Consider the following 27,304-nt stretch of genomic DNA (forward strand, 5'->3'; position numbering starts at 1 on the left):
GCCGTGCTGTGGGGCGACGACTAGTGACTACTCCTTTCCTTTTAGTGGCCAGTCCACTTTTGTGACCAACCCTTAAAAAATTGAGAACAAAAAAGGACGAGGAAAAAATGGGATTAGTTAATGATGATTGTATTTGCGTACTGGATGATGATTTGTTTTCTGTTGTGCTCTTTGCAATAACTTACATGTTTTTCGTGTTCCCACGGCGGGCGCAATTCAGCCGAGCCCACCATGTCGTTCGATGGTGTGAACGGATACTGCATGAAATTCATGTTCGGTTGGTTCGGACCATTCGCACCAACACCACCGATGTTGCCATGGTAATCCATTTGTAGTTGCTAGATTTTGGGAAATTGGGGAGAAGTGCAAAACACATTAAAATGGCGAAAAGATAACCGTCTATACTTTGTAGTACGCACTCACAGCAATGAAAGGGATAAATAGAATCGAAATTATAAGTTCCTCTTGGTTTCTCTGGCAAGTAATGATTGAATTCTAATAATCTCTTGAAAAATTTCGACGAAATTGTTAAACAATCGTAGTTTTGTAAAATATTAGTTGGAATCGGAAAATCTGCCAGCTGTTGGAATCGTTAAAATCAGAACAAATGATCGTTACGCACCCAGATCAATGGAAATTGAGAATCGTTTATTTATAACCATTGTTAAACTCAAACGATTCCGAATGCGCTTTCATCTTTTTAATAAACTAAAGAAAATTTTAAGAAACCAGATTGCATTTAATATCCACTAAATTTATTTTAGAGTTTTATAAAACTTGTTTATGAAAAATCCATTAGTACTAACCTGGAAATGGTCCGGTAGGTGAATGTCATCCATGTACTGTCGACCCATCGAAGTCGGAAGTGGACCTGGATTCAGCCAGGGCATTTGTTGCTGCTGCTGCTGTTGTTGGTGCTGTTGCTGCTGCTGCTGTTGTTGTTGCGAACCTCCGCCCATGAGCTGACTCTTGTCCATGATCCACGGTTGGTTGCCGGACGCAGCCGCCGCAGCCGCTGCTGCCAGTGCAGCTGGCGGTGCTCCACCGTTCATCAGATCGGGCCCATCCAACCCCCCGACGTACGCAATAAGGCCGGCGTTGTACATGCTGCCACCTCCGTTACCTCCACTGCCTCCTACTCCTCCGCCAGAACCTCCTCCAGCACCGCCAATACCTATGCCCACATTGCCGTTCCCGGCGAACTTCCAGGCCCGTTCCGTGCCAATGGCGCGCGGTAGTTTCCGAGCATCTTCCATCGCCGACTGTTGCTGCTGCTGGGAAAGACCACCACCCCCGGCGACGCCTCCGTTGGCCGTAGGCTGCGTGTTATTGTTGGGAGAAATGGTAGGCGATGCGCCACTGAGAGCCATCGCTAGACCGTTGTCCATGCCCATCAAATTCTCACGCTGTAGGTGGCTCAGCTCGGAAGCGAACCAATTGTTTCCGCCGCCACTGCCACCACCCGACACACCGCCCGGTCCGCCGCCTCGATGCATGACGCTTCCCGGTGGCGGTGGTCCTCCTCCACCACCATGCTGCTGCTGGCTGTTATTTGGCCGACCGGGCGCAAGGCTGTACGACGACATGGACGAATACTTGCCTCCACCCAACCCGATGGGCGGTGGTGGGTGGAACATACCTGCCCCGCCACCATTACCACCGTATGAGGGCGGCTGCTGGTGCTGGCTATTGGACTGGTTCATCTTGCCTACACCTGGATGGTGTTGCTGCTGACCCGACGACGGACCACCGGAAAAGGCCGATGCCTTTGGGTTGAGGCGCGAAATGGGCGCCAGCCCCGCATTACCTCCCAAACCGAGGTGCGACTGGTAGGACTGGAGTGAATCGGGTGGACCACCACCACCACCGAGGTTGACGACTGTATCGAACATCAACGGGGGCGGCCGAGAGCTTCCGACCGGTTGCTGCTGCTGCTGCTGCGGCCCAAGTCCTGAGTGATCACGACCACCACCGAGGTAGTCGTGAGGCCCATTGCCACCGTGCGATCCACCGCCCGTCGGAGGACCACGCATTTGCGAGGAAAGATTCATCATGGGGCGCATCATGCCACTGTTGCCACTGTTGCCGACGCCCATCATTGAGGGAGGCGGGTTCGATTTCATCACCACGTTGGCGGCATCGTTGGGCGAAGGGTACGGTGGTTGCTGCTGCTGTTGCTGTTGCTGCTGTTGACCACCCGACGTCACCGACGATACCGATGGTACACTGCCACCCGACGACGATACCACCGAGTGTCCACCGACCATGTTGTTCATGCCAGCCCCCGATTGGGACACCGTGGTGGTTGCCATGGGGGAGGTAGTACTGCCACTACTGAGCATGTGCCCGAGTCCCAACGACTGCTGACTCGTGAGCGAATGCTGCTGGGACTGATGGTGGAGCATCGATGGATGGGGACCGTGGGACTGCTGTTGTTGCTGATGGTGCTGCTGTTGCTGTTGCTGTTGCAGCACCTGGTGTGGTGGTTGTTGGTGATGCTGCTGTTGCTGCTGGTGCTGATGCGAGGACATACTCGACGACGGAGGCGTCGTGGTGTTGCTTGATGCCTTCGAGCTGACCGGAGACGATATGGCATTTCCACGGTACCCGGGAGCCTTCGACGCATCAACCTGAATGGTAGCAAGTAAAACGTAAATCGATTGACGACGAATCCAAGTTTATGATAACGTAACATACATTTTAATATTACTAAATAAAAAGACCGTTACGTCGAACGTTGCCACTAATTGATAAAATCAACAATCACTAGCAAATGTCATTGAAAATTCATCAGTTCTTCTTAAGTGGTGCATAGTATCCCTGGAAACTCGTAGATTATTTTCTTAATTTTAGAGACTTTGATCTTATTGGTCATTCGTCTCTTCTCGTAGATATAAATTTAAAGAAATATTGTGACCGACACAGTTTTGTCTGTTAGAAAAGAGTTTAGCCCATTCCATTTTTTTTTCAGAGTATGGTAACAGCTAAAACTAACCTGCAATGTAGGTGGGTTCTCCATGAATGGCGGCAACGATCCGCTTCCACCGCCAACAACGTGCCCCTGCTGGTGCTGGGAATGATGTGGCGGTCCGCTCGGATGCTGCTGATGCTGGTGATGCGGATGATGGTGATGCTGGTGATGATGATGATGATGCCCACCGTACAGAGGCGGTTTGCCAACATCCACCACCACACCACCGACGCCTGATCCTGGGGCTGTGACACCGCCACCGGCTGCACCACCACCGCTGCCCCACTGACTGTTGCTGAACGGATCGTTAAAGAGCGAGTACTCGTTCTGCGATGGAGGCGGCATCGATTGAAGGTGCTGCTGCTGTTGCTGCTGTGAAGGCGCTTGATGTTGCTGCTGCTGCTGACCGCCACCGATCGGTTGGATCTTCGTACCGATAGCGGCGGCGTTCATGGGGGGCGACGAACCCTGTTGCTGATGCTGCTGTTGCGATTGAAGCAGAGGCGACGGAGTGGTAACACTGCGGCTACCGATCGGACCGGTCACCGAGGTGGATGATACCGACGAGGAGGAAATGGTCGACGATGCCGACGAGGACGACATGATGACTGGCTGCTGGCCGATCGGTGTGATCGAGCGCCCGGAGCCTGGAGCTGCCAGTGGATTGGCCGTCATTGGTACACTGATCGGCGGAATGGCGTTGGACGCCTCGGCAATCGTGGGACCGGGCGGACCGCTTGTCGCGATCGGAGGAATAAATGATGATATCTTCGACTGTTGCTGCAAGTGCTGTTGCTGCTGCTGCTGCTGCTGTTGTTGGTTTGAGGAATTCATTTGACCTGGCGCAGAAGACGCACCAACAACGGCGTTGCTGTTGGTATTGCCGAACGGTGCCGGTGGCACTCCAGTGCCTGCTCCTCCCTTTGCTGGCGATTGCTGCATTTGCATTGGCGAGCGATTGCCTGGAGCTCCCGGTTGTTGTTGTTGTTGTTGTTGCTGCTGTCCAGCGACATTCGAACCCGGGACCTTCTTTTGGTTACTATTCACAATAACGGTGCCTGTGTTCGGTGGTGCAGGCGGTACACCACCATCCGTGGCGACCAACTTGGCGAACGTTCCTCCTGCAGCTGTGGCCGCTTTTGCCGGTTGAACGTTACTTCCTGCGATGTTCGTACCACCGCCCTGTGGTACAGCGGACTTGTTGCTATTGTTGCTGGCAGGAACGTTCTTCTTCATCGACGACTGCATGCCGCCGAACGCAGATGGAACACCGACGCCACCACCCTTGGCACTCGAGGAGCCCGAAGCGGATGCGGAGGACGTCTGTCGTTTCGACGATTCCTTTCCTTGTCCCGCCATCATGTTGGGCCCTCCAGAGACCGCGTTGTTATATGGCACGGTGCCGATGGTGGTGCTGTTGACAGGAGCCGCCGTTGTTGTTGCTCCACTGTTGTTGATGGAGTTGGCCACACGAGACTGGGACTGCGGTTGCTGATGGGTCGACGAAGTCGACGATAGGAACAGGTTTTTGGTGGTCGTTGTGCGACCACCGTTCAACGGTACGGAACCGGCCGCAGACGACGATGATGCTGCCGCCTTGGACTGTCCACCACCACCGCTGGGGACGGTGTTGTTGGCATTATTGGCGGACCCGCCTGCTGCAGACAGAGGGCCACCGCCGGAGGCGACAATGCTAGCTATGCTACCAGTGCCAACCGCCGACGGTTTGGTTCCAGCGCTGTTTGACGACGAGGACGATACCATAAAGGCGGCATTCTTGGCGCCCTTGACAACTCCTGAAGAGGAGTTGTTGTTGTTGTTGGCGGCGGCAGCGGCTGCAGCAGCGGCTGCGGCGGCGGCAGCTGCAGCTGCGGCTACACCACCCGAGGCCACGACCGCCGACATGGTCGGTGCCGCACCATTCGTTGGTACGATCGCTGCCGGGATAATGGGTGGCGGAGGTTGCTGCTGGTTCGCGGTGGAAGAGGACGCACTGGATGAAACGGCGGCCACCGACGAAGAAGACGACGTCGACGACGAAGAGGAGTTCGCTTTCTGCGCGGCAGAAGAGGAGGCCGCTCCTGTGTTGTGCTTCGGCAGCATCAGCAAAATGTCCACGTCCGGATCTTTGATCAACGTAACGATCAGCGAATATGCCTGCTTGGTCGCCTCCTGCGAGCCTTTTATCGTGATCGCCCGATCGCCCAGGCTCTTGCCCTGCTTCTCCACCTCGATGTGGGCCCCGGTGGCTGCCCGGATTGCGTTGATGTTGCTTCCGGCGCGACCGATGACGCGCGATATGGCATGCATCGGTACCTGCACCTTGCGACACTCCATCGGCGAGGAGGAGGATGACGATTGGCCACCTCCACCACCGCCGCCGCCGCCACCACCACCGCCCTGCTGGACGGAGCTCTTGCGGATAACCTCCTTCCATCCTTCCTCACGCTTCGCTCCCATACCACCACCCGAGCTCGACGACAGCGTACCACTTCCTCCTTGGTGCTGATGTGAGCCCATGTTCGACTGCTGCTGCTGTTGTTGCTTCATCGGGCTTGCCGAAGAGCCTCCTCCTCCTCCTCCCTTACCGCCGTGATGGTGTTCGTCGTTCGTGTTGTAGAACGTCTTATTGCCGTGCGTTTTCTTAGCTCCACCACCCGAACCCGAACCCGCGTTGTAGTAGTTTCCTCCTCCGCCGTCATCGTGATCCAGCGTCGCAGCGTGTCGATTCGAACCGAACACGATAATCGACTTACGATTGCCGCCGGCCGCCGATGCATTTTGATGCTGTTGCTGATGCATCATTGCCCCGGAGGATAGGTTGTTACTACCGGCCACGCCACCACCCTGATGGTGATGGTGATGGTTGTGATGGTTGTGGTGGGCAGCATGATCACCCGCCGAAGACGATTTTTTATCCGGACCGCCACCACCGCCACCCTTCGCACCTGACGATGTCGAGGACGTTCGATGGTCATCGCCGCGTGGGGCAACGTTCTCCTTTTCGACTGTCTTTTCACGCTTCTCCCGGCTGTACGAGGAAACCTGCTGTTGTTCCTGCTGTTGCTGACGTCGGCCTTGCTTTTCTTTCGAGTTTTTATCCTGCACTACAGCACCAGCACTATTGCTGTTGTTCGACGTCGAGGCACTACTCTCCGGGCTCTTCGATTGACGGTTGCCGGTCGTGGCAGTAGAGGACTGCTGGTGGCCGTTATTGATTGGCGCCTGGCCAGCACTTGTTTTGCCACCGGAGGAGGCTGCGGCGGCCGTTGCCTTCGCATTGGCTGCCCTAGCCGCACCAGCAGCGTTAGTGGACGCGATAGCACCACGCGCCGTTTGCGCTTGCTGCTGCTGCTGTTGTTGTTGCTGCTTGCGCTTCTTGTTGTTCTTTTTCTGCTCAAGCGGGTTGTTTGCCGGCGACGCTGCCGGCACCTTCACGTCCGAGCTGGAACACGAGCCGAGACTGTTGGCGTCGATGCCGGAGTCTCCCTCCTCCTGAATCTGGTACGGGATCGAAATCGGACGATAGTTGTACAGCTGCTGCCCACCACCATTGTTGCCTTGCTGCACACGCTGGTTGCTCTGGGAGGAGGAGGAAGAGGACGAAGCAGTGGCGGCCGCCGTTGTCGGCTGGTTCGATTCCTTCCCATCCTTGCCACCTTTTTCCTTCTCCTTTCCCTTACTAGCATCCTTTTCCTTTTCCTTCTCCTTCTCGCGAAGGTTGTTCTGTGGCTGCTGTTGCTTGTTGTGAGAGGTGGCCGTCGCATTGGCCGCAGTGCCGGCGTTGGTACCGGCACGGGTGTTGCTCTTGTTGCCAGTGGCAGCGGCGTTCGTCATGGCCGCCGTCAACAGCAGCTCGTCCTCGTCGTGCTCGCTATCGTTGTCTTCCTCCTCATCCTTGTCATCGTCCGCGTCGTCATCGTCGTCGTCGTTGTTGCCTTCACCTCCGTCGGCCGAGTTGAGCTTGCGCTGCTGCTCGCGTTTCTCCGCCTTGCGGCGCTTCTTACGCTCCCGCCGCTTGGCTGCGGCCGCCTTCCTGCTTTCCTCGCGGGTCCGCTCCAGATCGAGCTCCTTCAGCAGGATCGACGCGTTGATGTTCGCCTTCGTCGCCTGCTGATCCTTCGCCACCCGTATGATCTTCACGCAGTCATGACACTTCTCCAGTAGCTCCTGCTCGCTAATCGTATTGATGTAGCGCGTCATCTCCTGGTCCGAGGGGAACTGCGTCACGTGCCCGACCATCCACTTGACCACCTTGGTGTGGCCTTTGCGGAAGGCCGCCATCAGGCAGGACACCTTGCGGTTGTCCTGCGAGTCGATGTCACCGCCGGCGCTGCACAGCAGCTCTACCACCCCCAGGTGGCCTCCGTTGGCCGCCAGCCAGAGCGGTGAGTTGCCCTTTTTATTCTTAACCTCCACAGCGGCGCCCCGCGAAAGCAACAGCTCGACGAACTTCAGGTGACCCTTGTCGGCGGCGATCGTTAAGGCGGTGTCGCGCGAGGACGGCACCGGGGCGGCGTTCACGTCCGCACCCTTGTCCAGCAGCACGCGCCCTACGTCGATGTAGCCGCCCGAGGCGGCCTCCATCAGCGGCGTCAGGCCGGTCTTTGCCCGATGCTCCACGTTGGCCTTGCGGTCGAGCAGCAGACTGACGACCTCGTGCCGACCCTGGAAGCAGGCGAGCGTCAGCGCCGTGTTGCGATTCGTCTCGATCTGCGCATTTATGTCGGAGCCCATGTCGAGCAGCAGCTTCACTGCCGCCACATGCCCGTTCATGGCGGCCAGCATGAGCGGCGAGATGCCGAGCTTGCTGCCGGTGCGCGAGTTAATTTCCGCGTTCTTCGTTAGCAGCAGCTTGATGATGTTCACGTAACCGCCGCTCGCCGCCAGACTAAGGGGCGTGTAGTCCGACACGTTTCGGTGTTCCTTGTTGGCGTTCATGCTGAGCAGCAGCTCTACCACCTCGTAGCGACCACCGGAACACGCCAACGACAGCGGGGTGTCCTTGGTGCGCTCCGACTGTGCCTCAATGTCGGCGCCATTGCGCAGCAGCGTGTCGACCACCTTCTCGTGGCCTGCCGTCGCTGCCAGGATGAGCGGCGTGAAGCCCTTCTTATCCTTGTGCTCGATGTTGGCGCCCCGATTGATCAGTAGCTCCACCATGTCCTCGTGGCCGCCGGCACAGGCGAGCGTCAGAGCGGTGTCATGGTTCGAGTCCGTCTCAGAATCTACGTCAATCGTGCGCTCCGGTGCGGGCGCAGCGCCGGCTCCTACAGGCGCCATCACATTGCCTCCGGCACCCGGGAACGAGGTCATATGGACGGCACCGCCGGGAGGAGGTACGTCCACGAGTGCACCACCCACCGTCTGTCTTCCGTTCGCATCGAACTGATAGTTTTGGACGGGGCCAGCACCAACGCCACCACTCTGCTGCCCTGCCGGCGCTTGGCGCACGGCCGGTACGGTAACGCGGTTCTTCTCTTTGCGATTTTTCTCGCCCTTCTTCCCGGCACCACCGGTGACTCCACCAACCATCTTACCACCACCACCACCACCACCACCAATAGGAATAGGTGCCACTGGAACCAGCTGCTGTTGCTGTTGCTGCTGTTGGGTAGCAGCATCCATCATCTGCGCGAACTGACGGGGAATCAGTTGCGGTATATCTTCTTCCCTCATCTGCACCGGAACACCACCGGCGGTTTGCTGCTGCTGGGCCGTTTGTGTCGCAACCTGCATTTGGGCGTGCTGCAGACAGTGCTGTTGTTGCTGCTGCTGCTGTCCCTGGGCCTGAGACTGCAGATGCTGCAACTGGTGCTGTTGTTGCTGACGCTGCTGATGCTGTTGCTGCTGGAGACTCACCGCTCCCGAATGAGCGACCATGTTTTGCGCGTGGAACTGCTGCTGCAACTGGGCGTGCTGCAGGGCCGCAGCGGCTGCAGCGGCCGCGGCGTGCGACTGCATCGTCACATTGCACTGCTGTTGCTGCTGAGCGACGTTCACTTGCTGCGAAAGTTGTAACTGCTGCTGCTGCTGTTGCGTTTGTTGCAACTGCTGCTGCGACTGATTGACCATCATACTGGGATCGTGCTGCTGCTGCTGCTGGTCTTGTTGGGACTGCTGCTGCTGCTGCGACTGTACGGTAGGCAGTTGAAATAGCAAATGCACTTGCGAGGCTTTATCGGCATCGACATTGAAGACGAGCTTAGGCTGCTGCCCTGATCCATCGGCGCCACTGCCACCACTAGCCGGATGATGCAGAACGGAGCCGGAAGCGGATGCCTTCAGAAAATAAAAAAACAGCAGAAAAGACGAACATCAAATCATCATCTACCCCCTCCTCCACACATGGCAGCTTCACCAAACCTCGACCGACTTACCTGTAGCTGACTAAGCAACTGCAGCTGATCCAACGACAATGGTTGCTGTGGATCGAACGTCAGTAGCTGGCTGGCGGCCGCCTGTCCCTGGCGAAAAGCGCACTGCTCATCGCCCAGAGACATGGTGCCATCTTCTTCGACAGGCGACGACGTACCGGATGTCAGCTGGTTCTGGTTTCCGGCCCAGCGTGTCTTGCAGAACGAGTTCATTCCGACGAGGTTAGCGTACGCGTCCATATCATGGCAGCTGAGATTCGCCGCCATTTCCTACATAAAAAAACCCACATTGAAGCTATCGGTTCCAGATCGGATTTCGAAAGCAGTCCCAGTTTACTGCCGGTACTCTTACCTGTAACGCAACCGGAATATCACTGCAGTTGTGCAGTGCTTGCAACACTTCATCGATGCACTCGACCCACTCGTAGCCGTACATTTCGCGACCACCGTGCGGTTGCGTGACCGAACCGTCCTCCGCGTGGAATGGTTCGAGCGTTCCGTCCAGCGAAGGGTACATACCACCGACACAATCGGTGATACCGTCCACCTCCGCCTCCTCGATGTTGAACATGGGCATATGCTCGTCACCTTCCTCAACATACTGGTGGCCATCGGAACCATCTCCAAGCTTGATTGGCTGCAAAACGATTAGAGGGTATTTGTTTATTTGTTGATTAGTACATGGGACATTGTTGACTGAATGATGATACAAATGGTTTGGAACCTTTAACGATTTTAAATCGAGCGCATAACATTATTTTTTTGACAAAAAGTAGGGCAAAATATATGACACGATAGTCAGTGTTGAATTGTCTACTAATGCGTAAGATTGGATTATTATATGCATAAACAGACGCTGTCTTAAAGAAAGCCGTGGAACAAAAATAGATAATTGATCAAGAATTTGGGGAGCATCAGTATAACCACGGAGAAGATTAGTTATAAACATAGTCTAGTCTAGTCTAATAGCTGCATAAATTAAGTTAACACCAGCAAGAAAACGGAGTTAGAATCGATTGGAGGGATCATCACTGTCACTATTGTTGCGGACAATTCCAATTAAACAGCTGTATGTTTCATTCTTTAAGACTACATCTGTAATTAGGAACATTACTTACATTGCTTCCACCCTTATGCTGGATGATGTTCGAAACGTGCTGGTGCACTTGCACGAACTCCGATGTCGGTGGCAGTAGATCTGGTCGACTGAAGCTGCACAGTATACGCGACAGTTCCGGGTATTCTAGTTCTGAAGAAAACAGCAAACGTGTTAAACAATATTACATCCATAGCGTTTGATAGGTTAATTTTATCCGGGCTAATACTTTACCAGCATTCATCGATGACGACGATGGTGGTGATGAGGGAAGCTCCATGCTCGAGCCCGCCGGGCAGCTGAGCGGTGGCGTTTCCGACGGTGATTTCGGTGGATCGCCGAGCAAACGTTGCGCAATCTTGCGCATCATCTTCCGGTCGACCAGCGCAAACAGATTGAACTGGTTGTCTTGCTCGCTGGCCGATACCAGCTCGCCACCTCCGCCGATAACATCATGCTCCTCTTCCTCCACACCGTCGACCCCTTCCACCTCAGCTTCGCCTTCCCCTTCCGGGTCCGCATCGCCCGTACCGGCAGCGCCGGCAGTGCTGTTATTGTGGCAACTTCCCGTCGTGCTACCATCGCTGCTGGCACTGCTACTGCTGCTACTGCTGCTGCTGCTACTGCTGCCCGCACTGACACTACCACTGCTGGTCGTACTACCACCATCCCCTTCACCCCCGCTACTACCGGTGGTGGTCGTGCTGGCGGTAGAGTCGTTGCTACTGGCCGCGCCGCTACTTCCGTTGCTGCTTGCCGCACTGCTGCCGGCGCTGCCACTGCCACTGCTGCTGCTGCTACTGCTGGCACAATCGTTAACACCATCCCCAACAACAACAGGGGCGGCACCCGCTTCCACAGTAGGCCCGCCGGCTGGCACAGGACCAACGGCAGGTTCATCTTTTCCGTCGGATGCCAACAGCTGTCGGGCTTCCGGGTCAGCATCAGAAACGGCGGCACCGATTCGCTTCGTTGACGTAATGACCGACGTAGGAACATTGGTGTTGCTACCGCCGGGCGAAGACGCCGACGACGAGAGCGTGGTGGCTGCCGACTTTGTCGTGCTCTCGTCGCTGGTGTCGGTTTTGCTGCTGCTGCTGCAGTCAACGGTTGCGTCCGCTCCGGACTGGATCTTATCGTTGGAAGCCTTGCTTCCCGACAGTACCGAAGACGGTTGCGATTGCAGGTTCAGATTCGACATCGACTGCTGAAGCATATGAACGTTCGGCTCGGAGCTCTGAATCATGACACCCTGTTGTGGGGATGGGATGAAGAAGAAATGGAATAGATTAAATTCATCTTCTCTCAAACTTTCGCCGTTTTTAAAGATGTTTCGAATCCATGAGCTACTTTTAAGTTTTTTTTTATTGACTATCCTTCAGCATTTTTGGTAAAGGAAAAAAAAGCATCGTACTTACCAAGTTGTTATAAATTGACACCATTGGTTTTTGCTGCAGTATGCCACTCGCACCAACACCACTGGGCGCATTGTTCGTCGCCGGTGGCCACAGCGGTTGTTGCTGCTGCTGCTGTTGAACAGTCGCCGAGGCGGTAGCCACTGCTGCTGCTGCCGCCGCCGCCGCAGCTGCCGCCGTTTTGCGATTGTTCTTGGCATCCTTCTTCGAGACTGGCTTCACCTTCGGACGATCGCTGATGGCGGTACTCTGTGACACTTCCGAGGGCGCGGTCAATGGCGTCCCTCCACCACCGCCACCACCACCACTACCAATGGTAACCATTCCTCCGCTCCCAGCGGTGGTGTTGGTGCCGCCGCCTCCGGCATTCGCAGCATTCGCGACCATGGCGAGCTGTTGCGACTGAGGCAAATTGCTGGTTGGCAATGGTGAGGCAAACAGGAGTGCACTGTTGTTGCCGACGGCCGCAGTGCTGTCCGAGAATTTTCCGACTAAAGAAGCGAGTGCAGCATATAAGTAATCGGTTATGAATGATGTCGAATCGATATTGTTTACTATTTAAATAGTTTTTGTTTTTCCTACCTGATAAAGGTGCATTTATATCGAGATACGTCGTCCCCGTTGGTGGTGGTAATAGTGTTGATGGTGGTCCATTCGCATCGCAGATGAATTGAATGTTTGCCTTCTATATCAACGACAAAAAAAAAGAAAGAATATAAATACCTACGCCTCATGGAATAGTCGTTTTAAAACACACCTTCTGATACATTTCACGCATCTGCTTCTGGTACTGCTCGTAGTCGGAACGCATCGCCACGTTGCTCGCACGGGACTGCAGCAGCTGCTGCTCTCGCAACTGAGGTGTACTCGCCGAGCCACCGGCATTGTCCTCGCCAATGGGTTCACTGCGCACCTGCTGCACTTCCGAGCTGGTGAGGTTTGCCTCAAACGGCGAAGGCAGTTGTGTGGTTGGTAGCTGCTGCTGCTGCTGCTGCTGTTGCTGCTTGCGCAGCAAACTTCGCTGCTGCTTGTTCCCAGCAACGGCGCCAGGAACCGCATTTCCCACTCCCACCGCAGTAGCTACCAGCTGTTGCTGCTGCGGCTGTAAATGTTGCTGCGGATGGGTAACCACATTGCTGCCATGCAGAATGATCGCCTGCTGCTGCTGCTGGGCGTGCTGTTGTTGTTGCTGCTGCTGCTGTTGCTGCGACAACTGGTGGAGATATTGGGTGAGTTGTTGTTGGGCGACGGCAGCCTGTTCGTGTTGCTGCTGCTGCTGCTGCTGCTCCTGGATGGGTGGCGTGGTTGAGGTCGTTCCTTTCGCTCCGGGATTGATGTGGCGTGCGGCGGCCCGCGAAGCCAAACCCATCGCCAAGCCCTCCAAGAAGGTTTCCTTCAGCGACGGCTCGAGCGAGGGTTGAATTTCGAGGAGGTGCTGCGTCAGGATCGATGACTCGTTGCCGGTCCGGTCCAGCAGCATGCTCGCCTTGTTCAGCAGCTGATGACTGTTGGCAAGCAGCTGCTGGTGTTGATGTAGTTGCTGCTGCTGCTGCTGCTGAAGATGGTCGAGCGATTGTTGTGATAGGGGAGACACTTGGGCATGCTGCTGCTGCTGTTGTTGCTCAAGCACCTCCTTGGTTGGCAGTTGGAAAATTTGCTTATTGCTGACACGGATCGCCTCCGGAACCTCGCGCAAACCGGGTGGGCCGGCCAGCATTTGCTGTTGCTGGTGCTGCAGTGTTTGCTGCTGGGCATGATGATGGTGATGCTGCTGCTGCTGTTGCTGTTGCTGCTGCTGCTGTTGGTGGTGCTGGTTTTGGGAAATAATCAGTTGCTGGACCTGTTGCTGCTGCTGCTGCTGATGTTGCTGCAGTTGCTGCTGGACCTGCTGCTGCTGTTGCTGCTGGACTTGCTGTTGTTGCCCATTGTTGAGCACGTTGTTCTGCTGCTGGGCAGCGGTAGCGCTCATCAGCGAGTGGGGAAAATCAAGCAACAGCTGCACCACCCCGATGTGGCCGCCCTTGGCAGCCTCGATCAGCATGGTGCTGTTGTCCTTCAGCTTGTGGAACGGATCGGCACCATTCTTAAGCAATAGCTCGACCACGTTCTGATGGCCACCGGTGCAGGCAAGCGAGAGCGGCGTATGGTCGTTGTTCGTCGTGTGACGATTCACGTCCGCACCCTTCTCGATCAGGAACTTCACGATGCACCAGTGGCCGGCTCGGCACGCCTTCATCAGCGGTGTCCGGCCGCCCTCCGATTCGTGCTCCAGCTCGGCTCCATAGTACAGCAGATGGTCCGCTACCTCCGTGTGGCCGTTCTCGCACGCGTACGTCAACGCCGTATCGCCAGTCTGCGTCTGGGCGTGCACATTGGCGCCCGCCTTTAGCAGAAAACGAACCAGATCGATGTGACCCTCCTGGGCAGCTTCCATCAGCGGCGTCGAGGCGCCCAGCTCGATGTCGGCACCGTGTTTGATGAGATAGTTGGCAACCTCGACGAAACCTCCGCAGCACGCTAGCGTTAGGGCAGTCTCCTGAGTTTCTTCAGTTTGAGCATTTATCTGCGCATCTGAAATGTTGTCAACACGGTTAATAATGACGGTTGATAAAAAAGGAAGTTGGAAGTGTCCCGCCATTTTTATCTATACTTACTCTGTTGTAGCAATAATACCACCATTTCCTCATGACCTTCCCGTGCCGCTTCCATGAGCGGAGTGTAACCCTCGTCGTTGACCTCCTCGATGTTGGCGCCCCGGTCAAGCAGCAGCATGGCCAGATCGACGTGGCCACCGCAAGCTGCAAGCGTGAGCGGAGACTCGAACGAATCGGTCGGCATGTTGACCTGCGCTCCGGAGTCGAGCAGGAGGCGGGCGACTTCCACGTGCCCATCCATCGACGCCTCCATCAGCGCCGTATGCATCTCGTCCGTCTTATGCTCCTGGTCCGCGCCGGCCTCCAGCAGGTATCGCACCATATCGAGGTGGCCCTTGTAGCAGGCGAGCGTCAGTGCGCTCTCCTTGAACTCGTTCGAGTGCGTATTGATGCCGGCGCCATGCTCCAGGAGAATCTACGAGAGAAAACATAAAAATAACATCATAGAACCAAGTTATACATTGAACTCGCACTTCAAGAGAGGGATACAAAGTTACGTTTATCAATTTAGAAGCCATCAGATAAGATCAAATAAAAATCATTACTCGACCGTGGGGGCAAGTCGTTCCTACAACGTTCGTTATGATTCCGGAGGAATTGAGTCCGGGGATTGATGCCTATTTGAACGGTATTAGAATCCTTTTCCTCTATGAATGATACACAGATGGGTGGACTCAATAAAATCGTCCAAATTGGCACACCGGACTGGGATTCCAACGAAAACGGAATGTAGTCAGAAGACATGTTTCTTTTTGTACACCACTTCGAGTTCCGTTCTCGGGTTTAATCATGTGGAAGATGTCAAAGGATGGTTTTGAATAGAAGGAGAGTGATATCTACAGTACCTTCGCCACTCCAACATGACCAGCCGATGCGGCTTCCATCAAGGGCGTATGACCGTTTTCGTTGTGATCCTCTACGTTGGCGCCGAAATCTAGCAGCATCTGCACCGCTTTCTCGTGCCCACCGGCACAGGCGTACATGAGCGGTGTGTTCCCGGTGGAGGACTGTGCGTTTACGTCAGCACCGTGCTTGAACAGTAGCCCGATGATATCGACATGGCCGGCCGACGCTGCCTCCATTAGCGGCGTACAGTCATTCTTCTGGCCACGGTCGTCCACCTGAGCCGACATCGCCAGCAGTACCTGCAGTATGTAAGGAATAATGATTGTAGCTCCTGCTTTACTTCTCGCGCTCCATTCTCAACCGGATATACCTGAGCTAGCTCATAGTAGCCGGCGGAACACGCCAACGATAGCAGCGAATCGCCTTCCTCTGTTGCTTCGTTCAGCGAGTTGCCCTCGACTAGCAGCTTCCGGACGGTGTTCACATCGTTGTCGGTGCAGGCCGCAATCAGCGAGCGTGATAGCAAACTGAAATATGAGAAGGAAATAGTTGAGCAAACGGGTTCGCTTCAAATGGGCAACAATGTAAACTTATTAGCAACTCACTTCTTGTCCCTCGGACTGCCGTCACTGGATTTCATTCGCGTCAAAGCATGCGCTGCCTCATCTGTTTGGGTGGATGCAGAGTTGCAAACATTACCATTAGCACCATATCTTGTGATCGAAAGCGACTGTTTGCTCTACGACAACTATCCCAATTTTAATCCGCTTACCTCGCTCATGGTCGGTATCGTCGTCATTCTCTAGGAGAAATTTGCCGGGCACCGTACTATGAACCATATCTTCGTCATCTTCATCGTCTTCTGTGGAGAGTAAGCACACACACACACACATATTCAACGAACGACGTTAACGTTTAACTCCGAATGTTTTGTGGATAGATGAAGTAACAACATACCCTCGGAATCATCATTGTCGTCGGCATCGTTGTCGCAACTGTCCGACTCATCCATGTCGACGTCATTCTCGCAGCTGTCCGAGCACTCCGCCTCATGCATCTCCTCCATTTGGTGATCTTCGGTAATAGATTCGACCTGTGACAGAAAAAGCAAAATTGTGCGTGATTAAACAAAATACAAATAGAACTGTGAACGGTAGGTTCCTTTACAAGGTTATGGCAAACAAAGAACTCGCAAAGCTTAGGCCCCCCATATGTAGCATATGAAAAGGCCCGATGGTAGAAAGCTGCGGTCAAATGGTATGCGACGCACAATGTTGAACATGAAAAATGTTTGAAAATTTGAATAACAAAGTTGATGCAGTGTTTCACTATATTTTTAAACTTTTTGAACATTCAGTGATCACGTACGACGTGTACGACCTTAGTGACGGATCATCTAGTTCCTTATTAACGAAAGCTATCACACAAAGTGTATCCTCGAATGGTAAGACTTGGTTACGCAGTTATACAAATTCAGTTTGTGATGTATTGTATGTTGATCAATCAGTGTATCATTCTATCTATCGACGCCGCACAAGTAAGCATATATCAGTGAATTGTACAGATCAAAAGTATATTATTATTAAGTAAATTATCACAACAGTCGAAATGATTCAAAACTTATCAAGGAATACGCAACTAAGCATATAACCATTACTTTCAATAGTTTATGGGGTGGTAATACTAAAAAAAACTATAACTATGTTTCCTATTTTTGATGAAAAGTTCATAATTCAAATAATGGGTTTGGTTGGTTTGAAACTCGCAATTGTCGATATTAAGCGATTTTCACAACTGCCCCGGCATCCGATTGATTGCGGATGCTATTGGGGACTCTTTTATTGTTTCATTTGTTTCAACCAATTACAATTTCTCTATCCAGAGGTTAAGTGGTTGATGTGATCCACTGTGATCTGATAATCTTTCAGCGGCGTCTTTACTCTGGCCGGAGGATAGTAGGAATCGATCTATTTTTCGCACATACCACACTTTGTAGTTAGTCATCTCATCGACCTGTAAAACAAATATCATAAAACCAGTCTCCGATGGAACACACGTATCCAGAATATTTGTCTTATAGAAATTTTATTAACTCTAATACAAGTTGTGTTTAAGCAACATGTTTGTAGGAGCAAGCAACAAAAGAAAATTGCCTGGAGCAGTTTGACAAGCCACTCTGCATTGCACTATGACAAACTATTTTATTGCCTCTTTTCAGTGACTAGAATTGCACTTAGAGTTCTCTTTGGAAAGACATAGTTGAAGGGAAAATCAAGGAATTTAGTGATGATTCCGCAGAGGGGAAAAACTAAAAAGTAGTCCTTTATACGCGATTTGTTTCCCACTGATCGTGCCCGCTACATTCATCTACATGTACACATGTACACATATATTTTTGACCATATGCATTTACCAAGCAAATGTCTAGAATTGAAATCAGAACTAAGAATGTATAATATTTATTTTTCGATATTTTGTTAACGAGACTCAATACTTCAAGGAAAGTTAGTGGATGGATCTTTGTATCCATTGCAGATTCTTCGACCTCCCCTTGTAGAGTATAAAATAAAGAGAAGATTTTGCTTGCTTTGCTAAAGATATACTGGTCCAAACATCTGAAGGCACAAGATCGGCTGGCTGTGTTCATCGGTTATATTTGAACCACGTGCATGATTTGAAAAGAAGTGGGGATATTAATTCGGTACAACCATCCATAGCTACTAAAGTGGATAAAAGCATAATTTACTCATTCAGATGATAACAGGACGAAATGCCCTTTAGCAAGAGTTAAAGTTTTTTTTGTTAGTAAAGCATAAACGGGTGGTTGTTTACGGGAACACAGTTTTATTACTTTAAAACAACATTCCAAACGCCAAAAAAGATTGGTAATGTTTACCATTCGGCTAAATATAGAAGGATTTTACCATGAAGGGGCGGATTTGAAACATGTTCTTGAACTAGAAGCTGCAAGAAGTCAAGCAAAAAAAAATCACACAAGCACAATACAGTTAAAGTAGCAAAAACAACTGATTTCACATCACGCTCAAATATGCAAAAACATATACAGACAAACGAGGCCCGCGAACGGACAATGTTTTCACTAACAACACTTACCAGCAGATCTGGCCTTAGACATAGGCAAGCCAGCAAAATCTACAAGATGAAACGGAAGGAGAAGTGGAAGAAAATGCAACAAAAAGAAATGAAAAAGGATCAATAAATGAAAAGTGACCGACTAGCAGCACAAGATCTGTTCGTGCATTATTATGTCAAAAAATCAACTTGAAGAACAACTAACCATTAGGTATTGAAAGCATCAACCTCAACTCAAGCGCACGTGACGAGAGAGGAAATGTGTCTCGGACAATCAAGAGATGGCATATCAAAGTGTAGGGAAAGTGTTAAATATTCATTACGATCAAGGACGACATCAGTTTAGTATATGCCCTTTACAGGTTTGTATATCTGATGAAGTTGCTTCGGTCTTGAGGGTCGACCAAATTCAACGAACCGCTGCTAGCTGATGCTTAAATTATGCAATATGTTTCATTCGTTCAAATTCTGGGAACAGGCAGGATTCGGGGGTAGTGGAATTGCCCAAATCATGGAGGAAGCGGGAAAGTCTGGGGACTGTTTTTGCGACTTTTAGCGTCCCTGCTTGACAGGTTTGTTGCTCTAAATTTAAACCTAGAGAAACCACTCGAAATAGTAATCACTTGTAGACGGGAAGAGATCTTCGCGCTAGGTGAACTTTGTTCCGGGTTTGTCATGTTCTACTCTGCAATGGCTCCCTCCTTCTTGCCTCTGACGGATAGCGCAAGAGATGCATCCATCGATAAACTTAGTCGATCGTAAATGCTAAAAATCTACTTCCACAAAAGATAATAATGCATGCCTAATACTTCTTCGTACTTTATCCACGCTTCAGGAGCGCGTTTAGTAAATTTCTTTTCTATGGAGGCTGGTGGTCATCCATCGGTTCTTAGATCGTTTTCGCAAACTCAATGAAAAACTACTTCTAGCTGGCAGTTGTTTATATTGCTTTAAGAGTGAGACTTGGACTCTGCCCATTTGGTTGTTCCATCATCTACAATGAATCGAAAAATTGATAAATTAATTGGTGGGGATAAAAGCCGATTATACTTAATCGAAAGGCGCTGATCGCGATCATCCGATTTATATTTACCCGATGGGACACCCGATTACCCGCATACCATATTTACCCAATGAAATAACTACCATTGGGACTGAGTTAAGTTAAAACTCAAGCAAACAAAAAACCCCTGTAACACCGATGTTGAGACGCTCAGGTGAACGGAACCAATATCCAGCCGTCAACCGTCCTGTCCGCAGTTCAGCGGGTTTTAATCATAATTGCAAATGTTCTCCGTTCGTTTGGACGGGAAGTGTTGTGTTGCACACAAAGACGATAGCCATTCATAATCCAAAGTGGTTTCTGTTATATGCATTATATTCTCTTTACAGTCACGGCAATGACAACGTTCTAACGTTCTTTAAAGTCGTGTGATAAACTTTTCTTCCAGACTACGATTAATTTCTTCAACCAGCTATAATTAGCACTGACGATCGACTTCTCAAACATAGAGTATCCTGACTCTGAAAAAAAAACTGGTAAATAAACAAGGTACACAAACGTTATCCGAGCGCCTAATCCACGATAAAACGGACTCGTTCTAAAGACATTTGAAAATTATCGATAACATGCACTTGTGTGGAAGCGGAAAAGGAGAATTTGAGATCTAGATAGAAATGTATACCTAAATTGAGCATTACAAAACAAATCAATCCTTTCCCTGCGTCATTCGTGGATTAATTTTGTACTTGTCTACAACCATAATATTCCTAGTTCAATGACTCTTTTTTATGCTTTAAGACAAACCAATAAATGATAAGCACAACAACTTGATAGCACACTGATACGGTCAGGATAAATAAATTACATAAATTACACACACAATCACAGACAAACGGGCTCAACACACCGTCAACGCCCTGCAGAGGCGTGCTATCTATCAACTAAGTGTCCAACTTTGAACAACACGAGCAAGACACATGGCCTAAGGTTGCCGGTGGGCGAGGGCAGAGATATCGGAGGCTACGCGCTAGCCCCTAGTTCCATCGATAGCGCGCACATGTGATTATCCATCAAGCGCACCGGATGCCACGAGCGGACCCTTGGAGGGCTGCACCATGTGTTTCCGGGGCCGACGGTCATCCATCTCCGTTACCAGGCGTTCGAGAGATGGTGCTGCATCCGATATTTTTTAGCGTGTAGTTCACAATTGCTCCGCACAATGGAGCCATCTATTGGATGGTATTTGTACCGACAAAACGTCATCTGCACCGGGACTGTCAGTTTCAATGTGGGAAAAGGTTAGATTGCTGAAGGGGGGACCATGTGGGGTTTGGGAAACTAATCATCGTCATACTTTCTGCCTTTAGTGCTGCTAAAAACAATCGTTCACACTTTATAACGGGGAAACATAAACATCTGCAAAATCCATAAACCGTACGAAGGGACCTTTCTATAATGGATCATTTCCATTCAGTCCGTATAACTTGATTCAATCTACGTCTGCACTTCCTTTACTTTCATGTTCAATAAGAAACTTAGTTGTAGCACAAATGCTTCGAAAGATCATTTCCTCGGTTCGTAAACGTTGTGCTATGTGGGAATAGTGAAAATTTAAACATTGATTGTTTCTATGACATCATTTTCAATCCGTGCTATACGAGTTGCACTCAACAATCACAGTTACCCAGTCAATAAAAACTTCATTTGTCAAAGGCTCCAAAAAAGGTATACATTGAGCGGATTTAGATACCATCCACAGAGGAATCCTTTTGTCTCTGGTATCCACATTTCACCTTCAAAACTTCATTGCATAAAGTAACTGGAGAAATCGATCCATACGACAAATGAAGAAGGGCAGACAGTTTTGTTGAAAATCCCGCTGCCGCATACGATTGCGTGAGAAGAGATGACGACGAAAAGTATGCTGCCTTGGAGGAACGTCGTCCTGATATGCAGCAGCAGCAAACGTCAAGGTAGTCTCATTCAGGTACCGTAATTTGAACTATTCGCAACTGAACACATCTGTAGTAGCAATATTCCACAAAAATATGATAATTCCTGCACCGTACGTACTCGCATGCGAAATAGTAAACTAGTAAACTGACATTATGCCCATGAAAATGGCGAACGCGAAAAGCGATAGTAATACACCTCGTTATACGTGCACCTTGGTCGACATGCTGGCATTCACCAACACATACACGCGCACATGGTTGCGGATTTGCCGTTGGTACAAGCGGCTTATTGGATGGAGGTAGTGTTGGTGTACCTATACATGCACATGCCGCATCACGAATGACTTTGCGGAATGTGAAACGTACACTACGGTGCATTTTCGTTACCCATTTTACCAATTAGCTTTCGATTGCAAGACTAACCTTTTCAACGGGATCTGGTAGATGCAGTTTTGTTCACTATTTCATTATCCGAAGTTCAGGCATGTACTTTTTCCAATCAACCATGCCAAACAAACTGAATGCAACTAAGAATCGATTCGCAATTTGCATCTCCAATCAGTTTCATCGTCCTGACTAAAAATCGACGCATTTTAGTTATCCTGAAACGAGCTGTTGTGCTTCATAATAAATCTTTTGGGAAAGGGAAGGATCAGTGATTCGAATAACGAATTGCTTCTCTTTGACATTGCTAAAGCCCTACAGAAGTTTTAATTTCGACGGGATGATGGATTCTGTTGGCTTTGCCCAAAGTTTTGAATCATTAGAAATCAATCAATCTTTTCAGCATACATTATTCTTTAACGCATAGCTCTTTAGAGGTTTGAATCTTTAGATTTAAATTCTAAAATTTGATTCAGCTTTACACAACACATCGCTTCAAACGATGCGTATAAAAAATCTGGAAGCACTTTCACGTTTTCTCTTCCATTCCGTTCACCACTGACGGAAGAATAGTAATGTTGGTCGCTCTTCCCACACCGCCGAGGACTGTTGGTCGGTGTAGTTGTGCGATCATGCCTTGAAGGCACGTCTTTGATGGAACACACCAGACCGTGTGGTGCAGAGGACTAGAGAGGAGTAATGTCATGTCATGACTGCTTTATGCAGGGTACTTCCTTTCGCCTTCGACAATACCGCTTGCTGGGCCGGGGGAAAAATCTAAGGATCACGTAACTCCTCTCCCTCGCTGTTTCACTGCATTGTCTTCATACAACTATCCGATCGTAGACTCAACTGGACAGGAATCCTTCTTCAGTCCACGATACTGGTACACACGTTCTCGTTCCGACAAATTCCCAATCCTTCCGAAAAAATGAATTCACGGTTCAGTTGATCGAAGTAGCATTGGAAACACACCAGGCAAAAAATCCACTCTATGAAATCACTAACACCACACTTCAGCTCACTCCAGTGTGCCCGACGGTCATGTCGCAGTATTGGTGCACGTTGAACCTTTTTTCGATTTGACAACTCCTCCCTATCTCGGGCAGCCTTTACACACATAATCCACATGCTTCTTGCAATTACCTATTTCACATTCGAGCCGCTTTTACTCGACTTTCCTACATTTATTTTCACATTTTTCAACACCTCGCCATAGGCAAAATGATGCTGGCACTTACACGCATTCTTACTTCCACTGCACGACTACGGTCGCCGCTTTGCTGCTGCTCCTGATGCCCCCCTTCTTCATCGGCCAGGGCACATTCTTCTTGCAGCCGCCTCATCGCTTCTTCACTGCTCATGGACATCAGGCTTTCTTCACACATGGCATTGCTATTGCAACCATCTTCCGTAGTCGCACCGACCACGTACCACACCATATAAGCATAGACACACCAGCGCCCGCACTTGCTGCCAACTAATTTTCGGGCTAGCACACTGCTTTTTTACTAGTTAACCGCAACCTATTCGTGGAACGGCAGTCGTTCGCGACTGTTCCTTTTCGCTGCCGTGACACACTCTGCTGCTGCTGCTGCTGCTGCTGCTCTACACGGTGCCCGTAGTGTATCTGTGTTGGTACACCTCCCTTGTGCCCGTCACACGCACGCACACTGTTCAACACACTGCCGCAGCGGAGATCTGCGATTCTCGTTCGTCGTACGGTTCGCTTTCCAAACGCGGCTCTCGGCGGCAGCACAATTGCATGGCTACTCCATGGTGAGCCGTTCTCGAGTGCTGATCATTTTCTTGCTGCTTTTCCCCATCTTCAGCATACCGGTGGGGTCCGAACAACTAAAACAGTCAGCATTTTATGCTCCAAACACTGCGCCTCCCCGGATGACAGAACGAAGTACACTGGATATGCTGGTGCAACTGCCGTTGCTAGAAAACTACCAATTTTGTCTTGGAAAAATCGCTCAAGTGCAACATGGATCCATGGTGGAAAATTTTCTTAAAGAATTGCAAAATCCCTGTCGATTGTTAAGATAATTGATAGCTGTTTTTCGAGTTTTAACATTAACCCTTTCGCATTGTTACAGCCAGCATCCAGTGCAATTTTTGTATGAATAGTTTCTTTTGCGAATTATAAGTGAGCAGGCAGGGTTTGGCTACAAACTTGACTAACATAGGCAAATATTAACAAAAACTGAAGTAACTTTAATCCAAGCTATTGAAATTACATCTTTGGAACTTTTCATCAAAACATTTCTAAATGTTATAGATTATGTTCACTTTCTTAGCTCGTTTAAATGAACTTCTTCGCTTATTGCGTTGCCATGATTAAAACTTTTCTTTTTAGACTACTTCTACCGTGGGTTGGTGCCTACGTAAGAGTAGGGTTTCGTTCTTGGTATACATTGTTACGAGTCGCAATTCATAGCACCTTAGAAGAACACTTCATCAAACGATTTTTTTAAATAATTAGTTTTTGAGGCTTCTTTAGCAAAGAAATTTGCGGGATAAAGTTTCATAACCAATTTCATGCTAAATGGCACAGCAAAGTTTCCATTCATCAATGGCTACACTGAAAGCTGTGACATTTCAAAAGAAGAAGTTTAGAATCCTGCTAAGTAATTCCCTAACGAATCAGTAGGGAGTCGGAAAAAGTTTTGAATAACTACACGCTTAACTTCAACCTTTCTCTCGAAACAAGGGCCTGGAGGGTTATTTTTCTGTGGCGCAATAAACACGTTAAACAAAAGACAATGCTCTTCCTCATAAATGCATACGCAAGCTGATGGAAAGGATGCTGTATGCAAGTATTGCTTCATCTGTTTTTTATGCCTTCACCCTATTTCTTCGGGTGACCATGAGCCTCGCAAAGCCATGCGCTGCACATTCCTACATTTATAGTTCAGATTGCACATTTATGATAGTGCGGTATATCCCTGAACAGAAACTTGTATTCATTTAAAAGCCACCTATAGAGTCACTCAATATATGTTACAAAAATGATCAAGAATACTAACTATCGTTCGTTTAAAATACACGACAAGCCCAATTGTGAGCGTAACACGATGCGTCTCTGCTGATAAGATAACTACACCTTGCAACATACGCACAAAAAGATTACGGCCACCCGAAATGAATGGACCTTCGTGTGAATTAATTCAAACATTTAATCCTCGATTGCTCGCTATGTTTTAGTCTTATGTCGCTATGTTTAGTCTTAACCCTTCTTTGCATGATTTTTGCTATTTTTTTAAAATAAATCAGGGTGATGTAATTAATGCTCTGTAATTAATGCCTGGTAATTGACAGTGATGTTTTCTATTTTTTGACAACTGCGTTTTGTTATACGCAATAGTCGCTTAAAATGTTTCTAGCAACAACAAATTTACAGTACAAGGGTTTTGAGTACCTTTTTTTGTTGACTAGATATTATGATTGAAACTTCCCTCACCATGCAAATAAGGGTTAAACAACAATAGTGGTTGCGTTTTAGATGTCGGAAAACCTCGTTCCAGATAAAATGCGCATCCGAGACACTGACTAATTGCTTACGAAGGCAATTGAATACTAGGCATGTCGTTTCATATTCAAGATATTAATTGTTGCATACAGTGTATACAACAAATCATTTCGTACTGGAACTGACCACAATTAATTATTTGAATTGAAAATGAAATAACTATTTTTAAGAAATACATCATTAAGAGAAATTGATGTAACCACATGAAGTGAAATTTAACCACATAACTTGAATAAAGAAATTATTTATAATGGGAAAATTAGTGTCGTCGAATTATAGTAGTGTTTCCCCTGTTAAACAACTTCTCGACAATATTTTTAAGCATACCATCCATTTTGGCGTTAAAGAGGAAAGATGTATCTGAAAAGAAAAGCTATGAATTACCTCCGATACAGACTCTTCGTCCGATTCCGAAGAGTCCGACACGCGGGGCTGGAACTCGGAAAAGGTCTCCGTATCCGATTTGACCGGGGACGAATTGGTGCTGGGAAGTTTGTTATTACTAGACGGCGGCTTGTTGATGCTAGCGGGACCAACCGTAGAGGCGCCGGCGGGCTGCCCGAGTCCACTCGCCGACTTCGGCGCAGTGGTGGCGCTTCCGGTTCCTCCACCCTCGGTGCACTTTGCACTTGCACCACCGCCTCCCCCTCCGGCACTACCGATACTGTTGTTATTGTTCCTGCCTCCGGCACACGCGCCATCTCCGTGGGCGGTAGATGCGGTGGCAGTCGGTGGCACGGCGGGTGGTGGAGGCGGCTTAGTTGCGGTTGTGGAACTCTTTGTCGACGACATTGTTTTATCATTATTTTTAGAATTGTTTTTACAAATTACGCTGGTGGTGGTGATCGCTTGGGATCGATTTTTTCCAGCCACTCCTGCGTCGTCCGAACCCGAAGCAGAGGACCCGGATGCGGTTGTTGCACCCGAAGCAGCGCCCGGATCAGCATTCGCCCCGGCGTATCCTACCGATTCTCCGGCGGCCGGAGGTAGCGGTGTTTGCTCACGCTGGCCAGCACCTGCTGGTGCAGTCGAGGCCTGCTTTGATGCTTTTACGACCGTCCCCACATCATCACCATCGAGCTTTCCTGTACTCAATGGTGACGACGTCGAACCAGCGGCAGCGGTAGTAGTGGCGGTACTACCACTACCGACAATGCTACCTTTGCTGCTGCCTTTATTCGAGGGTGTCGATGACGAAGACTTTGGAGCCCCTGTTCCTGCGAAAGAGGAAGCTGCCAATGATGCTGATGTTGCTGCTACTTCTCCTTCCGACGTTGTTGATGAGGAGGAAGACAACGACGACGATGAAGGCTGCTGGTGCAGCTGCGATTTCGACGATGTCTGAATCACTGACTTGACAATTTTCTCCCGGTTTTTCACTCCGGATTGTTCGGCATTCTGCATTTTTCTTCACGCGTCCAGCAATCGAGGCGCATTCACCTTGCGGTTGCAACACTTTTTGCACGCGAACAATCACTTTTTAGCACACAATTTCAGTTTTTAAAACAGAGCTCCCGAGTTTCGATCGCCAGTAGAATTTTTCGCCATATTTTATTTTCTCTGACAAGTGAGGTGTGACAGAGACAACTAGAGCCCTGCTCCTTCCCGGTTTTGCTGACCTCCGATTACCGGTTGAACGACCGTCTCCCGGGAGTTTGACAACATTTGTCAAATATGCTCCGAATCCGAATCCCCATCCTCATGCGTACTATTGCTGAATATTTCAATCATTTGATTAATAAATTGAATGATTCACGCAAGAAAATCAAAATTCATATAATCTTTTCACAGAAAACTTCATTCGTAGTACAACAAAACTTATCTTATTAACTTAAAACGGCCAGGCCATGTTGGGAGCTGTTTCAATCAGTTGATGGTTCAGGTTTGAATTACCCATCACTAGCTCGATATTTGAGCGAGGATCGAACCGGCATTTGACCTCTAGACGCGTGGGGTTTGATTCCGTCAAGGTCTT

The 27,304-nt window shown here is 49.8% G+C and overlaps 1 protein-coding gene across 1 annotated transcript; it reads right to left on the bottom strand.

The window, feature by feature from the left end:
* On the bottom strand, nucleotides 1–26,733 carry LOC131284613 (ankyrin repeat and KH domain-containing protein mask). The gene is made up of 20 exons (XM_058313476.1): nucleotides 26,296–26,733; nucleotides 25,714–26,160; nucleotides 18,474–18,512; nucleotides 16,317–16,452; nucleotides 16,132–16,221; nucleotides 15,965–16,025; nucleotides 15,730–15,886; nucleotides 15,359–15,658; nucleotides 14,514–14,928; nucleotides 12,617–14,430; nucleotides 12,471–12,544; nucleotides 11,863–12,307; nucleotides 10,679–11,696; nucleotides 10,467–10,597; nucleotides 9,695–9,985; nucleotides 9,352–9,618; nucleotides 2,996–9,253; nucleotides 807–2,630; nucleotides 186–338; nucleotides 1–71 (listed from the first exon to the last, which is right to left on the bottom strand). Exons 1-20 carry the CDS (start codon nucleotides 26,731–26,733, stop codon nucleotides 42–44), a joined length of 14,388 nt encoding a protein of 4,795 aa, XP_058169459.1. The 3' UTR covers nucleotides 1–41.
* Nucleotides 26,734–27,304: the final 571 nt, after the last annotated feature.

The sequence above is a fragment of the Anopheles ziemanni genome, chromosome 3 (assembly GCF_943734765.1).
Source record: "Anopheles ziemanni chromosome 3, idAnoZiCoDA_A2_x.2, whole genome shotgun sequence".
NCBI classification, from domain to species: domain Eukaryota; kingdom Metazoa; phylum Arthropoda; class Insecta; order Diptera; family Culicidae; genus Anopheles; species Anopheles ziemanni.